The sequence below is a fragment of the Mustela nigripes genome, chromosome 5 (assembly GCF_022355385.1).
Source record: "Mustela nigripes isolate SB6536 chromosome 5, MUSNIG.SB6536, whole genome shotgun sequence".
NCBI lineage: Eukaryota > Metazoa > Chordata > Mammalia > Carnivora > Mustelidae > Mustela > Mustela nigripes.
Window position 1 is genome coordinate 49,879,694 of NC_081561.1, and position 17,876 is coordinate 49,897,569.

Here is a 17,876-nt window from a genome sequence, read left to right on the forward strand (position 1 = left end):
AATCAAAATCTCTGAAAGAGTAATACAAACATAATCATAGAGCAGCTGAGAACACTCTAGTCAAATTCTTGACATTCTGGACATTCTTACTCAGAGCCCATATCTCCACAATATCCACCATGTGAGACTACCTCTATCTCTGGCTGCTCTTTCCTCCACTTAAATTTTGATAATCAGAGTGACCCGAGAATCAAAAGAACTCAACAGAGAATATCATTTTGTTCTGCCCTTCACAACCCAAGACCATGAATACCAAGAAATTTCTTCTAAACTACTTCTAAATTAAATTTCTTCTAAACTAATTGGAGAGGATAGGATTAATTTTCAGGTTGCTAATGGAATAATGAATTTTTTATCTTCAACAATATTCATCTTCATGTTTTTAACTCTGGAAGGGTTAACTTGGATATTTCCCTAGTTTCTATTTATGGGATAATTTGCTTAATCTATAAATATCAATACTTCATGATCATACTATGGCAGGTAGTACTAATTCTTCTCCAACCCTTCCCCTTTTCATAGGATTTCCCTTTATTCATAGAAATAACAATTTTAGCTCATCATATACAGCTCGAAAAAAAATGACTGCATTGCCCAGTTCCTCTTGGATACTCTGTGTGGCCACCTTACTAAGTACTGGCCCCTGGGATATAAGAAGAAGTGTCATTGGCAGTTTCTGAGAAACTTTCCTTAAGAGACAAATGACACTTCACTTTTATTCTTTTTTATTTATTTATTTTTTTAAATTTTCCTGCTACCAGAAATTATTTTCCAGCTACAGATAGACATGGAATAGCCTTCTTGAACCATGGTATGACCTTGGATATAAAGACTGGAATACAGAACAACAAAAAGGAAGAAGCCTGGGTCTCCAACACCATGGAGTGCAATTCTAATGGAGGACCATCTATTTCCAGATTTGTTGGTGGTAGACCAATTCCAATGTTATTGAAGCCACTATCATTTTGAATTTTTGTCCTCTCAGATGAGCTTAATCATAACTAAAATAGAACACATATCTGACATTAAATTTGCTAGAGTAAAACCATATTTCATTGAATCCAGGACACCATCAAATATAAGAAACATCCCAATTCTAGAGGTGTAAAGAAGTGAAGACAATAAGCATCTAGAAATTGATGAACTATGATATTTCCTCAAATGAGTTTCTTAGAATACTAGTTCTGGGAGAATTATAACAGATAATTACAAAAGAATGAGTTGATTAATCTAACAGTTCTGAGAAACACTGGTTTTGAAAATTAAATAGATTTTCATCCTCACTGAAATATTTTTTTACAACCTACCTAAGTGTTGTGAGACTCCAGGAAGTGGAAATCATATTCACAGTTTTAAATGTTCATGACCCAATGCCAAGTATTTTATTTCATCTTGTTTCATTTCATTTCACATCCTTTTGATTGTGAAGCAGATCAAAGGAATAGTTTTTCCTGGAACAGGCTCTGGGAAGAACTGTAATCTGGACTAGCTAACCCAGGTTTGAGAATTACCCAGGGAACAGGTGCTTGTTCTATCAACACACCAAATCATCTCAGGAATCTACTTTTTCACAGCCCCAAATATTTATTCACAGAGAGGGAAAAAAATAAATTTTCACTTTTCTTTTTGGAGATTTGCCTTGCAGTGATCAATTCAGGTCCACGGTGTTGTTCAAGTCATGTTCAATTATACCACAGTGCTACGCACCAGATTGCAACTAGTACAGAAAAATAAAACTGAGAACTAAAAACTCAAAAACTGACATGAGAGATAAGACACTGCCATGAGTTCGTTCTGCCAAAAATTCGGCTGAATAAGGAGTAAGGCAGGGTGCATATTTTCTAAAGTTTCTCAAAGGGTGTGGGGTTCCATTCTGGGAAGGAGAGAAAGGAGGCATAAGCACATGTTTTAATGATCTTTGAATTCTAAAATTCTTAATTCACGGACAGCAAGAACTGGCATCCTAATCTGTCCCTTGCTCCATACCTACATAGATGAGAAGATTCTGAGATGAAGTGAGGAAAATATACACTTAAACAGACTCCAATGACATCTGGCTGTGCCCTTCTTCTGCAGTATCATCGGCACCTGCATTTTTGTTAAGTTATTACTCAAGCTTGATGCCATTTACCTACATTTGTGTATGTGGGATCTAAACATCATTTTTATGGAAAAAATGATCATTTTTGTTTCATAGTATATAAAGAACAAAACCATATAACTGTGTCCTTCACTTTTCTACTTAGTGTTTCATTTGCTACAGAGACTTCTATTTACATAGGTGACAAACATATTTGGAATCAAGTAGATTATTTCTAATCAAATAAAAATTTTCAATAGCCTATGGAGGGTTACAAACTACACATGGTAATATTCCCTTTGATTTTCTCCAATGGTACTTCTCATCGCTCACTACTTGCTATCATTGAAACATACTTCAGAAAGGAAAAATCAATTCCTCTTATTATAACTAATTACAAGAGAAATAAATCCAAGGGCACCTGGGTGGCTCTGTTAGTTAGCATCTGCCTTCAGCTCAGGTCATGATCCCCAAGCCCCAGGATCAAGCCAGGTGTCCTAGGGCTCCCTGCTCATCAGGGAATCTGCTTCTCCCTTTCCCCCTCCCTGCCACTTGTGCTTTCTCTCTCAAATAAATAAATATTTTTTAAAAGAAAGAAATCCAGTCAGTCAATACTGAATATTGTCTAGACAATGATCAAGTATTCAAACAGTTAAATAAATTTCCATTTCTCATTCTCAATGATTGGTGGCTTTAAAAGTTATTATATAATACACAAAATATTTTACTTTAGCTTCCAACAAACCATAAAGACATTATTTTCCCTGTGTTAGTAATGCTAACTAAAACTCACCAAAATCATACATGTTGGATGACTGGGAAAAGATGTTATACTAGTAAGCTATAAGGTTGATGAAAAAGTTTTTAAAACATCTGTAACAGCTTTGTTCACTTCATTGTTCTCCCTGGGGAATCAACAACAACAAAACTATTTTGAAAACTTTTTTTTAGCTGAGACAAGTATAGAGGTGAACTCTTATTTCCCTATTTCTGTTTGAAAATAGTATTTTTCATTCAAAATATTCACAGTATTTATAATAGATCATAACACAGTGAGGCTTCTTAAAGTTATCTCCCAAATTCAAAAACACTTGAATATTATGCCTGGAAAAACACTCAGGTACAAAGCTGTTGATTTTATTTGATATGATTTAATTTGAGTTAGGAGCATAGTAGAACTTTCAGGTTCACCAGAAATATGTAAACTCCATCAGGGCCAATAAATCCAGAGCTATAATTTTCCTTATGAAATAAAAATCTCCAAGTGATGAAGCTTTTGATAATTTAGTTCTTACCAAATTAGTAGCAAGGAATAGTAGGGAATTGACCCTACTAATCTCCCAAGGTTAATCCAAAGAAGAAAGAACAACTTGGTATGATAACATTTCTGTTATATATGTATATAGTATGGTATATAATAAGCACTTATTTTTCAGCATTTCATGGACTTCTAACAACCTTATGAGCAAGGTATTACTGCCATCACCATTTCACAGAGGAGAAAATGGAGGCAATAAGTGAAAGAACCAGACTGAGCCCCAAGTGCACTGGCTCCAGAGCTTATGTTCCTCATGGTAAATGGAATGGTGCCCACTTGGGTAAACACACTGGCTCACACATGCCTATTAACAGACTTCAACTGTGATGTTTCTGCTGGCTCAAAAGGACCTCAGTCAATGCCAGATTTGTTTGCATACTGTCATAATAATTGGTTGTCTCCATTGTTTTCTTTCTGAGACACTGAGAAAGTCCTGATTGATCTCTAAATATACTTCTGCTCTAGTGTGAAGATATAATACACCATTACACAAATTTATTTGACCACAGATGGGACACCTTTAGTCCTAATCTTGCCAGATTGCTAGCCCATGGAACAAATGTTGAGAAATACTGAAATAACGGCCAAATCATGTCATAGCCAATTTTGTAGTTTAAGAAGACAAAATGCTCAGTAGGCAGAATCTGAATTTCTTGTGATGAGCTGCATTCCTTCCGATGGTCAGCTCCCAATCAGTCCCATTGTGAGTCTATCCATACAACATACAAAGTTTCAATGGAGTGCCAGAGAATGGTTAATTAATCCACTAGTTCTTTTTTTTTTTTTAAGATTCTATTTATTTATTTGACAGATAGAGATCACAAGTAGGCAGAGAGGCAGGCAGGGGGTGGGGGAGCAGGCTCCCTGCTGTGCAGAGAGCCCGATGAAGGGCTTGATCCCAGGACCCTGGGATCATGGCCTGGGCCAAAGGCAGAGGCTTAACCCACTGAGCCACCCAGGCGCCCCTAATCCACTAGTTCTTATCCCTTTTAGTGTAGAAACATTTAGAACAGAACTGTCCAATCAAGACATCACTTTAAACAATCTCAAACTAAGAAAACCTTCAAAAAGGGGAATGGAAAGAGGAAGGAAAGGGAAGCAAACCATAAGAGACTCTTTGTTATAGAGAACAAAATGAGGGTTGATGGAAGAGAGGTGGGCAGGGGATAGTATAAGTGGGTGTTGGGTATTAAGGAGGGCACTTGTAATGAGCACTGATGTTATATGTAAGTGATGAATCACTAAATTTTACTCTAAATTTTATTATTATACTATATCTTATTAACTAACTAGTATTTAGACAAAAACTTGAAACAAACAAAAAAGAAAACCTTTGGGGGAAAAAAATAGGTATGCATTTACCAGCCAGTCAGATTTGTTGACCTGACACCAGACATAATTACTCCAATTGGGGGTGAAGTGAGTCTTCATACACAGCAAGGAGTTCCATGGTCTAAACAATGTCCCTCTCAGCCTTCTTTCTTTCCCTTTTTTTACTTCCTCTCAGGTACTCTACTTATACCCAGGGTAAACATTAAGTTTATGTTTCCTTTTTGTCTGTCCTCACTTACGATTGTCATCCAAGAAGGGCTCCCCAAAACCCTAAAGTTAACTTTTTTCATCCTCCACTATCAACATCTTTCTATTCTTCACTGCTACTAACCACACTCTACAAATATTCACTTGAATTTAATAAATCCATATAGATGCAAAAAATTTTTCATAACTATATGATCATAGAACTCTGTGTACAATGCCTACTGATACTTCTCTAACTCATGCTCAGCAAATACATTATGGGAATAGTGACTTAAACAAAGGAATGAAACCAGGAATCCAACCAGGAAAGAGAAGAGCTTTCCCAGAAACCAGGAATGACTCATGGCGCATCTTGCCCACCCCAGATAAAGAATTATATGAACCCCAACTCTCATCCAGGTAATACAGTCAAGGAAAGGAAGCTGTTTTGGGGTAAGGATGCAGTGGAGTTCCTCAGCAAAATCATTACAGCTATTGGCAACTTCCTACCCCAGCTGTATAGATAGACCATCTTATGTTGAAAATGGTATTTAAAAAAGAAAAAGTTGGGGAAAAAGTTATCCAGAAGCATATCTACAAAGAAAAGAAACCTCATTTTCACTGTACTCTGAGGCAAGTTGCTGTATTAAAGTAATTATATATGTAGTCCCCAGGCTAAGAATTAACATATTTTTTTACCTCTTTCTGTAGCAACCTGTTCAACTCAATTCACTCCCTGGAAGTAATTGTTATATTTATGATTTTATTCTATCTCCAGACATTAGGACAACTCTAACACTCAGAAACTTTTTGGAAGACCCTCAGCCCTCAAGCTACTATGACCTGGAAATAAGAAGCTAGTTCCTTGCTCTACATTGTAAGTAGGTAATGGAACTCTTACAGATCAGCCAAATTTTCCTTATTGCTGTCCTGGAATAAGCTGGCAACTATATTACACTAATTCATAGCACTTGGCAATTTTAATGCTCCCAAAATATTAATCATTAGGATTTTTCATTCAGAACGACTTTCATTCAAACAAATCCCTAGGGGCGCCTGGGTGGCTCAGTGGGTTAAAGCCTCTGCCTTCAGCTCAGGTCACGATCCCAGGGTCCTGGGATTGAGCCCCACATCGGGCTCTCTGCTCAGCGGGGACCCTGCTTCATCCTCTCCCTCTGCCTGCCTCTCTGCCTACTTGTGATCTCTGTTTGTCAAATAAATAAATAAAATCTTAAAAAAAAAAAATCCCTAGGAGCCAATAAATGCTGAATTAGAATTCAACTTCCTTTCCTATACCAGGGTGAGTTACAACCTCATATTCTCTAGAATATAAAATATTCCAGGTTGCAAAAATTAAAGTTTAAAAAGAAATAATCCAGAGAAAATATGTATAAACACTCAAATGAGTATTTGGCTGATTAAGGCCCTTAACAAAATCAAGGGAAAGAGAAATCCTAATAGAGGGAGTGAATTTATTCTTTTCTTAAATAATTCTGCCTCTTTTTTTCCCCCAGATGGGAATAAAAATGAAAAAGAAGGTAGCCAGAAAAAAAAATAAAAGTAATAATAATAACTCTTCCAATTGATCGTATAATTAGGTCACTAAAAACCATGAATCCAAGCCGTATTTGTAAAGATTTTATATTTTACTGGTTCTAGGAAAGATCCAAGAGTATATCTAAGCTGATCATTTCATAAAGTTAGTTCTGCTTTTTTGCTCCTTTGAACCTGTGTGGGCCAAGGCTAACAGATTCTACTGGAACTCTAGGGACTATTTTTGGGAGCAGATGTGTTAAGATGTCCTGGCTCTGCACTTTAAGTAATTCTGCGGTGGCTTTTCACTTTTCCCAATCTCAGTGTGACTTAACCTCTCTCAATCTCAATTTTCTCATCTTTAAAATGGGGATAATTATAGTATCCACTACATTAAGCTGCTGTGGGAATTAGATGAGATAAGGTATGAAAGTGCTTATAAGAGTGCTTAACACACATTTCCTCGATATGTGGCAGCTATTATGATCTTTTCTGATACTGGTTATAATTTAGCAGGCCCTGCTACTGCACTTTGAATTGGTATAATAACTCAGGGGATTACATCTCTGGAAAGCAAAGTACATTAAATGCTTCACGAGAAAGTTGTGGATTTACAACTCATCCAATGGCAAACAACAACCCTGCTTGCTTCGGAGCCACTGGGAGCCTCCAGGCAGCCAGGACCTAAAGCCTGCATTGTAAAGAGAAGAGGCTGCACTCCCACCATCTGTGAGCACCGCTTAGGTCTGAGCATTTGAACAAGGCCTTGAATACTGTCAACATCCCAACTGGGAAGATGTGTGCCTGGGACACCACATATATGGTGGTCTATTTCAGCTCTTCCAAGTTAGAAGATTGTCATACGAGAGAGATAGACGTCTCTTTATACCAGATACCCATATGGGATGATAACATCTCCTCAAAATGAAATGGAAATCCAATACAATAGTATAAAACATAAGAGTGTAGGAAATGCTGAAATTTCATGAGGGAGTTTGTGAGGTCACCTCGCAAAATTTGAAGGTTTTCCTGTAAAGGAAATTTTGAGGATAAACCTTCATGAATTATCTTAGCATAGACATCTACAGTAACTGGCATTTCTCTTAGCCTCATATGATAATGGATAACCCAAAGACAGCACAATTTTTTTTGGATGAGTTAAAAAAAATAACTATATTTACTTAAAAAAGAAAAATAAGGACAACTGATAACTTGCTTGTGCATTGGGCCACTAAACAGCCGATAATCAGAACTAGGAATTTCTACAAAATCATGAGCGGTATAAAGGAACACAATCATTCTTGAAGACAGGACACTTCATCTAATTGACACTGGTGGACTTCAAAGTTCACATGAAATGTTCAGGGAAGATAACAACCATTTGGGTGGAAGGTTTTTTATTTATATGACAAAATTACATCTCCAAAAGCTCAAAAACTACTATTTTAGTTATTTAAAATTTCTTTAAATGCACACACAAACATACCTGCACAAACACACACACATTTGAGTCAGATAGGCCACTTACTGTCATTTCATTCATACTGAGAAGCATGGGGCTAGGTGGCAGGGTCCCAAGACGGTACTTGAAGCCTTCTTCCAGAGTCATTCCCCAGAACTGGCTATAGTTCTGGGCTGTCCATCTGCCTTACAAATGAAAGAGAAAAATTGGTACACATTATGCAATATCATTTTTATAAATAATGTTTGTTTATATTTCTGAAGTTATACAAAATTAGAACTACTATAAGCTAGATATTCTTTATATAAAGAATGTATGATCATTTAACAAGAAAGCCTATGAGCCACTCTTCCTAAATTAGGTCTCTTCCAATTATTTTAATGATTTATATGAGGAACCTAAGGCTATATCAATATAGACTAAATATAAGAATATGGAATCTTTACATATTATAAGGGATTAAATAGCAAAAGGCCAATCTATGTAGTTTCTTTTAAATGTCATCAAATGCATTTTAGAAAGAAGCTTGAATGTATAGAAATGCACTTATAGATAAATAGGGTAATTGTTTTATATATAATTTAGATCTGAAAAGAATTTGACCATGTAAAAGGAAGTATCTGTGAAAAACTGGGGATAAAATAGTTCTACTTAAGAAGATTAATCAGTGTAAATTAATTGTATTGAATTAATTTATTTAAATACTGGAATATTCTATCATATATTAAAGAGTTAATTTGTGTTAAGTGCTCAATAATCTCAGTTATTATTAGTGATGATACAAATTCAATTAATGTGAAATTAGATACTTAAAAGCACATATTTTTTAGAGATAGGGTTTTGTGGCCCTACATAGGAAAAGGAGCTTTGTTTTCAAAATCTAACACTGACATTTAAATCCAACAAAAAATTTCTGAAGAGATGAGAGTAGATGAGAAAGGGGAAAGTACTTTAATTATCACTTGTTTGAATTATTTACAACTTGAGAACAATATATTTTCATTACTTAAGTCAAATCTAAACTTAATCCTGTTAGTTAATTACCAAAATTGCTTATATTGTAATAGACTCTCATGAATGCTTGAAGATACGTTTGATTTTCAATAATATGCCTAGCAAATTTATGCTTTTCTAAGAATCTGTTACATCACAAAATCCTAAGCAACTTGGAGCCACAATTTTAAGAGTATAATCTCCATCACCAAAGGAAAATGCTGACTTTGTTAAATTTTGCAGGATTTATAAGAGACCATCAGGACCAGCCTTAAGCAAAGCCATGACATCAAGGAAGTATACTTTTCATGCTCTACCCCAGCAGTTTTCAAACATTCAGATACATTTGTGTTCATTTAATCACTTAATTTAGTGAGCAGGGAATCACTATTTTAAAAAATAAATAAAATACAGGAGAGATAATAGGAAATATTAGAACTTATTGTACATAGTGAGGATGAGTAATGTTTTTATACGTGTCAGGGTGTGTGTGTGTGTAGCACGTATTTGTAACGATATTCATGTGCACGTGTGTGTTTGTGTGTGTATGTGTGTGTACTAAATCATAAAGTTAGATGTATGTTTTACTGTGACTTATGCTTAAAAAAATTATGAAGGGACTACCACTCTATATCATCCTCTTTGATCAATACTCATAACTTTCCCTTTAATCCAATTTATCATATTCTCTCTTTAAACATAAGAATAAGGAAGTTTCTCTACCCTCACGGAGCTCATACCCTAAAAATACTGCAAAGCTAGATACGACTTCAATGTGCGTCATTTATTAGCAGTAGGTTAAGGTATGACCAGAGTAGAGGTTTCAAATATAACTCTGCCTGAAGGAGTTGGCATAATTTCGTTACAGAAAGTGACTTTAGTGCTCAGTCTGGAAGGATGAGAATCAGGTTGGTGGACAGATGTGAAAGAAAAGGACATTTATTCTTTTAAAAAAAGAAAAAAAGGCAACTCAGGAGTAGAACATATGGTTCTGAAGCTGGGTAGCATGTTTAAGAACGAGCAGGTAAGTTCAATGCCAAACCCATGAGAGGTCAAGGGAAGCTAGAAAGAGCATAAAAAAATGAGGTAGTAAAGACATTTGGGCCAGACTGTTTCTTATGCTAAGGAATATAATGATATTCTACAAGCAATTGAGTATCACTGAGGATTTTTAAGACCATGAACAGCAGAGTCAAAGCTTGGATTTAGAGTGATAACCGTAAAGAATTGGTTGCAGTTTGGTCAGACTGGAAACAGGGAGAAAGATCAGGTCATCTCAAATGAGGCTTGATAAAGAAATGCACTCAAATGTAGCAGAGAAGTAGAAAAAATAAATATCTGAAGGAAACTATGGTGTGGGAATTATAAGAGACTAATGGCTGAGAAAGAAGAAGAGAGAAGAATCAAACTAATTTCCAATTTCCTGGCTTGCCTGACAAGGCAGAGGTGAAGGCCAGTCACCAAGGGCAGGTCAAAGAGGTTAACACTTTTGGTTTGGGGTATGTTGATTTGAGAAACCGGTGAAAAAAATCAAGGCCAACTTATCCAACAGACTAGGTTTTGAGTTCATTTAAAAAAAAAATCAAGTTTAGAGATGTGACAGATTAAAAATGGACACAAATTATCTGTGGCTCTTGGCACCAAGAAGTGGAATCTATTTCCCCAACCTTTGAATGTGGGCAGGGCTACTCACTTGCTTCCCTCAACAAAAGGTAGGAGAATTGATGCTGTGTGTCTTTCAGGTGTAGGCCTACAGGGAAGCCCTTTGCAGCCCTCCCTCATGCCCCCTTAGAACACTCGTACTATGTGGGGGGCTAAGGCTAGTGTGCTGAAGACATGTGGGCCCACCAACAACCAGCACCAACTACCAGGCATCAGAATGAGGCCACTTTAGACAATTCAACCCCATTTGAGTCTCCAGATATCTATAGACATCTGAGGAACCCCAAGAGAGATCAGGAAAAGAGCTTCAGGTACTGAAGGTACAATGTCAAGGTACTGAAGTAAACAAAGAATGGCTTATGGTTTTAAGCTGTTAAATTCAGGTGTGGCTTGCTGTCCCGCACAGTTCTCTATCTTCCTTTGTTCCACTAACTTGCTGATTATTACTTGCTACTAATTTGGCACTTACATACTGCCTTATCATCAAAAATCCTTTTACAAAGGGATGGCATGTTGACTCCTCAGCTAGATTGGAAATTCTTGTAAGACAGAAATTATTTATTTCTATCCTCAGCATTGCCACAAAAGAAACACGGTTTCATTGATATTAATTGGTTGCTCTGAAAAATAACACAGGGAATAAATATGCACTGAAGTAACTTTTATAGAATGAAGGAAGATTTGGACCCCAAATGCCACCAAGATGAGAAAAATGAATGTTTTAAGCAAAGATTGTGTATATTTACATGTGGGCTATTTTAAAAAGCACTCAGTAAGTATCGAATGGTATGTTCTATTTTCACACATGAAAACAATTTGAACATCAGGACCAGAATACATCTGAGAGTCAGAACTTTCTTTTAAATTCAAGGACTCCCCCTGCCTTTCTGTCCTCTGGTAAATGATTTTAGTTTTACTGTTTCTTCACAGCTTGTCTCTCTTCCTTAACTTTTTTTCTTTTTGCTCCAATTATCCCTCACTTTCTGTCCTTTTAAGGTTATCAATGTTTGCTACAAAAGGCAAAGCCTGTGCCTTTTAACTCTTTGCAGAGTTATCTCACAGTGAACAAATGATGGCAAGAAAATCTTCTTTCCAAAGAAGACAGCATTCCCACCAGCTTGTGTATTCTTACGTGTTTTTTCCACATTGCTTTCAACTATGGTTTCCCACGGGTTCTGGGACAGTGGAAAAGTAGGCTGCTGAGAGCTTCTTGGAAGTATGTGCTCCATGGGTCAAGCATTTGAATTATTTTAAGAACCTGATTCAGATAATTTCTTATGATGACACATACTCTGATGTCCTTTCCATTATTTGAGTATCACTTAGCCACAGAAAATTACGATGTATTTTCCCTAGAAATACTTAAAATGTCATATTATCAACTACAATATTGGGTAAACATGTATACACACACAGGAATTGAGCATGCTTGAAGAATATTAATGTCAAAAAAAAAAAAGTAACTTTCTAAATCTCCCGTCTTCCAAGAAAATACTTTCAGGACAGGGGCTGTGCTAGGAAATCTGGGAAATATCTGTCTTATGGTCTTCTATGTGAAAGCAAGTGATACTTTTAATTTGTAAAACTACATTTCAGGATTACATCACTTTTATAATTACTTGATAATAGATGATAATAGATCTTCTTACATTTTCCAGAATGTGGAAAATGTTTCTGAGGGTATCTAGAGATTTGGTCAATGGCAAAGGAGCAATCCTGAGGCAGATAACCAGGTAGGCCATCCCACTTCCTTTCAATTCAGTAAAGAAAATCCATGTTAGTACTGATATCATTATTCCCTCTATGAAATTGGAGAAGCCACCTAATTTATTAATCTGTCAGAGAGCATCAAACCATCATTTGCCATGTTTAAGTGCCAATCAGCCCTATATTTAGCTTATAAGCAAAGTAAAGTGGCTCCGCCTGTCTTTCCATTCAACTCTAAGTGAAACTGGCTACATAGGTCATGGCAGTGAAATTGTCTAGATGGACTGGCTATTTGGGGAATCATCAAGATTAAATACTGACCTCTTAGGGTCTGATTCTCCTGTGACAGCTGATTGGCTGGGTCAGGACAACACCAGAAGGAGAAAGATGGTTTATTTGAAAAAATCAATTTTGCCTACTTCCTAATCTTGTCTAAATATTTAACCAAACTAACACTCCCTCTATTCCCCTCATTCACCCCAGGACAATGCTCCTTCCTAGTAATTTTAAGACCCCCATCTACATTTCTTTGTGCATTTTAATTTTAATCATTTAATACTTACCTCCGTGCATTCCTATTTTACATGTCTTTCTACTTCTCTTCCCATTTCTCTCCCATTCTTTCTTTTGAATAATGGCCATTTTTTAAAAGTAAATTATAGGAAATAGATTGAAGCCTGAAAAGTAACTGGGATGGCCAACAAAGTCTGGAAAGCAAGATTTTGCTCACCCATAGTCTCCATTATTGACACGTTCAATTAGTTCTGGTTGAATAAGGCAGACAAGCTGGGAACATTTCCACTGCTGTCCTGAGCATGTGCTGCAAAGATGTAAAAAATTACAAAAGTGGCCTAGCCTTTATGAAGTACATGTACAGAATTAGTAACCAGAATTGCTCACTGTTCAGGTGTAAAACATATCTTTGATTAATGATAGCCATAAGCCTATTTGATTCTTGGCAAAAATAAAATAATAGCATATGCATTAGCTATCACTCAATATGCTCTTAACTTCTCCTCCAGGCAATTAATAAGTGAAATGACCACTTGAAAACATTGAAAACACTGACATTTGAAAACATAAGAAAATTTAGACAGTAGAATCTTTGTATTTGTATTTGGAAACTTTCTGCAGGATAATCATTTGAAGGCAGCCTGTTTTTATCTATAGCTACTGTGATCAAAGAAATACAGTTTGCCTGGAGTATATCTTGCCTGTGGAATGCTTTAATTAAGAGGTATAGTTCATGCAGGCCTGCTGTATGATGAAGGCCGCTGTCATAAACAAGCTCTCGCATTGAAAGATATATCTAAGATTAGATTTGTCAACATTCATTAAATATGCTTATATAAATCTACAGGTATGCAATATCCTAGGACTTATGATTCTATCTGTAGTTATCATCTTATTTCACAATACTCCTTTTATTTGAAGAAAACATACACAGACAGCAGAATTCAGTTCTGTGCCACTTAAATTCATTACCAGGAGTTGCAGTTTTCTTTAACTACTGATCCTTCTTCATAAAGTTGGCCATCTCTGAGGCAACCTGTCAACATAACATTTGAACAAATGAAAATTCTAAATTGAACGATAAAGTGCATCAACATTCACAAGAAACCTACAATTCTGTTTAGTTTCTCAAATATGCAAAACTGTTTGGGGCCACTCTGATGAAAATCCACATCTGGTTTGTGTCGAGGTCTATGTACAAGATTTTTCTAAGCTTTTTTCATGAGCTTTTATCTTTAAAATTGCATATTATGTTCCAACAGAGGATTTGTAAAGCATAAAAACTTGATTACCACAGAATTAATCACTAACCACACTCAAAAAATAACTTATGTGTCTAAATAGGTGAGAAATAAGACAATGTTTGGATAAATTTATGGCTTTTCTCATTTAAAAAAATCTAATCAAGTCTCACAAGTAAATATGATTAGTTGTTTATGACAAGAGTAAGGAATTCAAAGTTTTAGACCAAAATGTGAAGCTCATTGAATTTACCTTTTAAAGATAAATTCTATTTTCTTAAGAATTCGGATCAGAAGAAAAATTCATGAAACCAGTAAGATAGTAGCCATTTGTGTTCTAAATCCAAATATTTCTCAATTAACTGAAACTAGCTGTTAACTAATTTACCTGATTATATAAACTACTTAAAAGAGACCAACAGTGTATTATCATTATATGAAAACCATCAATAAGATATGGTGAAAATATTACCCTAGTTACAAAGGAAATCCTTTTCAAAAATATAATTCACACAGATTTGAAATCCACTCTGACTTAACAAAGGTAGTAAAATTTACTACTTTGTCATGTGAAAACAGAAATATGTAATTGATAGATCACATCAGTGGTGTCTAATTAAACAAAATGAATCCTAACTTTTTATTCATATGATCAGAGGGGAAAATCTACATGTTTAGAGATCATTCCAAGGAACTTGGTTTAACTTCTAGCCACAATATCACAAAAGCCACTTAGGGAATTTGCTCTCCTCTGATTTTTCAAATAATGGTTTCATTGAAAACTTCACAGCTGCCACTCTGCAGCATGTAGTTTTTACAGTTCAATATGTTGCTTAATGGATATAAAATCTCTACAAATTTGCATCTATTTACCTCTTTTCCAAGGTTTTTTAACATTACACAACCATGGGAAGAGAAGCAAAAACTGCCTCTCTCCTGGACCACAGGCTTCGGGACGTCAGGAACTCAGGGAAGGGGAAAGATTTAACTTTAGAACAAGTCTGTAGTTTTACTTACTATTCTGTATTAGAGACTTGAAATAAATGAACTTCTACTATAGAACTTAAAGAAACCCTCAAACTTTTATTACCTAGGGATGACAGAAAATTCATGCAACAACCCAAGTTTTCAAAGTCAAAGAAAGTACTTTCTGACTAGTTTTAAAGGACAGAGAAGAGGCCAAAAGCAAAGCTGATTTTTTTAATCATACCTCATAAATATTCCTTGCCCAACATACCAGTTACATAGATAAAGGAAACAAATCACAAAAGTCTTAAGGAGGGGGGAAAAAAAATTCCCTTCTCTGACCTGTACTCTAGCTCATAATTTTAAAGTCAAGAGAATGCTATCACCAGGCCTAATCCAAATCACCAGTACTAAGTCTAGTGTTAGCAAAAGTTTCCTTTCTTGGTCATCCTTCCTTAATATCAAGTCAGAGTTTACTATGAGAAACTACATTTATTGTAATCTCTTGTCATTGTAATTATTGTAATCAACTTGAAAGTTGACCTCTTTTTTTTTATTAAAATTCAATTATCCAACATATAATAATAATACATCATTAGTTTTTGATATAACATTCAGTGATTCCTTAGTTGCATGTAACACCTAGTGCTCATCATATCACATGCCTTCCTTCATGAAAACCATAATCAGTTCATCTGAGCCTGCTCAAGGGGCTCACAAAGTGGAGCATCAACTTCTACGTTACAGATAGTCCAGTCATTTTTTTTACTCCTGTTTGGTTCTAATGTATCCCTCATTTCCCTACCCAGCATTTAAAGAAGACTTTTAAAATCTCTGTTGTGTCACTTCCTACTTAAAATCCTCAAGTTATTTCCCATCAAATTTAAAATAAAACCCAATTTCTTTTCTTATTATTATTATGTTATGTTAGTCTCCATACAGTAAGTCATTAGTTTTTGATGTAGTGTTCCATGATTCATTGTTTATGCACCACACCCAGTGCTCATTGTAATCTGTGCCCTCCTTAATACCCGTCACCAGGCTCACCCATCCTCTAACCCCTCTAAAACTCTCAGTTTGTTTCCCAGAATCCATAGTCTCTTAACGTACATCTCTCCCTCTGATTCCGTCCCCCCTTCACTTTTCCCTTCCTTCTCCTAATGTCCTGTATGTTCTTCCTTATGTTCCACATATAAGCGAAACCATATAATAATTGTCTTTCTTGACTTATTTCACTTCAAATAATCATCTCTCTTCTTTTAATATTTTATTTATTTATTTGACAGAAAGAGAGAACACAGATCTCTCTGTAGAGGCTTAACCCACTGAATCACCCAGTCACCCCATCCATTCATCTCTTAAAGGGATCAGCTCCTTCCATAGTTTGGCTATTGTGGATATTGCTATGAATATTGGGGCACATTTGCCCCTTCTTAAACTCAACTTCTTACAGTAACCTCTAAGGTCTTACTGAAAATGTCTCAGCCCTCATCACTTACTTAGTGCTGAATGGGGCTGGGCTCCCAGTGGAATGAAGGATTTTCATAATAGTAGTAATGGGGAGAGCAGTGGATGGATGTAACTTGGAGATAAAGCAATGGAACTTGCTAACAGACTGAGTTTGGGGAATGAGGAGAAAGAGGAATTAAGTAGGTCTCACTGGAGTTTTAGCTTGAGTTATAGAGGGGGAGTGAAGCTATCGCTGAAATAAGGAACAGGTTTGTTGGCAAGAAATCAAGAGGTCTGCTCTCATATTTTAGATTGGATTAAATCTAGGTGAGGCATCCTAGTGGAGAATGTCAAGTACAGTAGTTTATGGAAGTCTAGAGTTAAGTCAAGTCTGGAGCACAAATTTGAAAGATAGTAACATACATTAAAAAAAAAAAAAAAAAAAGGGCAGGAGGAGGAAGCAAGATGGTGGAAGAGTAGCAGTCTGAAATATCCCAGGAGTTCAGCTAGATAGTTATCAAGCCATACCAAGCACCTACAAACTGAACAGGAGATAGAAGAGAAGAAGTTCAGCAATTCTAGGGACAGAAAATAGACCACTTTCTGGGAGGTAGGAGAAGTGAATCTGAAGCAATGAGAAGATAGACGCGCGGGAATTTGTCAGCTCCCAGCAAGCAGTAGATCAGCGGAGCACAAAATCAGAAGTCTGCTCCACTGAGGATTATTGCTCCAGAGGCTAAGTGGGTGTGAAGCCGTAGTGGGGAAAGTGTGGTCTCAGGACCTGTGGGGCCACAGAAAGACCAAGGGTGTCTGAAGGTGACAAAGCTCCCAGGTATTGAAGCAGGGAAGCTGGCTACAGAGAGGAGCCAAGGAGTGAGCTCTCAGCTAGGCATTACCTTACACCATGATCGGACACACAATCAGACCACTTCTCTTTGAGCAGGGACCCCACAAGTGGCAGATCCAGGGAGACCCCCCACCTTCCTACTCCAGGAGGAGTGGCGTGGGAGTGCGTGGTAGGAATCTGCTGGATTTGGAGACTCCAAATGGGGCAGTGCGCCAGAGATAGAAGGCCTGGTGAGCTCATAGTGCAGCCGGAGACCAGGGAGATGGGAAGGACTGACTGCTTGTCTCTGAGGGTTCCTTAAGAAGTGGGGCCCTGAGCTCTCAGCTCTTCCTGGCTGGAGATTGGGAGGCTGACATGTTCATTCTTGTCCTCCAAAGCTCTATAGAAAGTGTTCAGAGAACAAAAGTTACCACGAGCAAACATGAGCATATTACTTAACCTGACCCCTGGCAAGGTGGTGCCGCCTTGGGCAAAGACATTTGAGAATCACTACAACAGGCCCCTTCCTGGAAGATCAGCGAGAACATCTAGCCAAGACCAAGTTCACCTATCAACAAGAACTATGGAACTCCAGAACTGGGAAAAGC

At 36.7% G+C, this 17,876-nt stretch overlaps 1 protein-coding gene across 2 annotated transcripts in view; it reads right to left on the minus strand.

Moving 5' to 3' along the window:
• Positions 1 to 17,876, minus strand: part of TINAG (tubulointerstitial nephritis antigen) — a 94,159-nt gene that overhangs the window by 66,067 nt on the left and 10,216 nt on the right. For both annotated transcript variants that reach the window (XM_059400229.1, XM_059400228.1), the window contains 3 exons: positions 13,759 to 13,822; positions 13,004 to 13,093; positions 7,978 to 8,092 (listed from right to left, as the gene is read on the minus strand). In XM_059400229.1, coding sequence (XP_059256212.1) covers positions 7,978 to 8,092; positions 13,004 to 13,093; positions 13,759 to 13,822 — 269 coding nt within the window. The remainder of the gene's footprint in view (positions 1 to 7,977; positions 8,093 to 13,003; positions 13,094 to 13,758; positions 13,823 to 17,876) is intronic.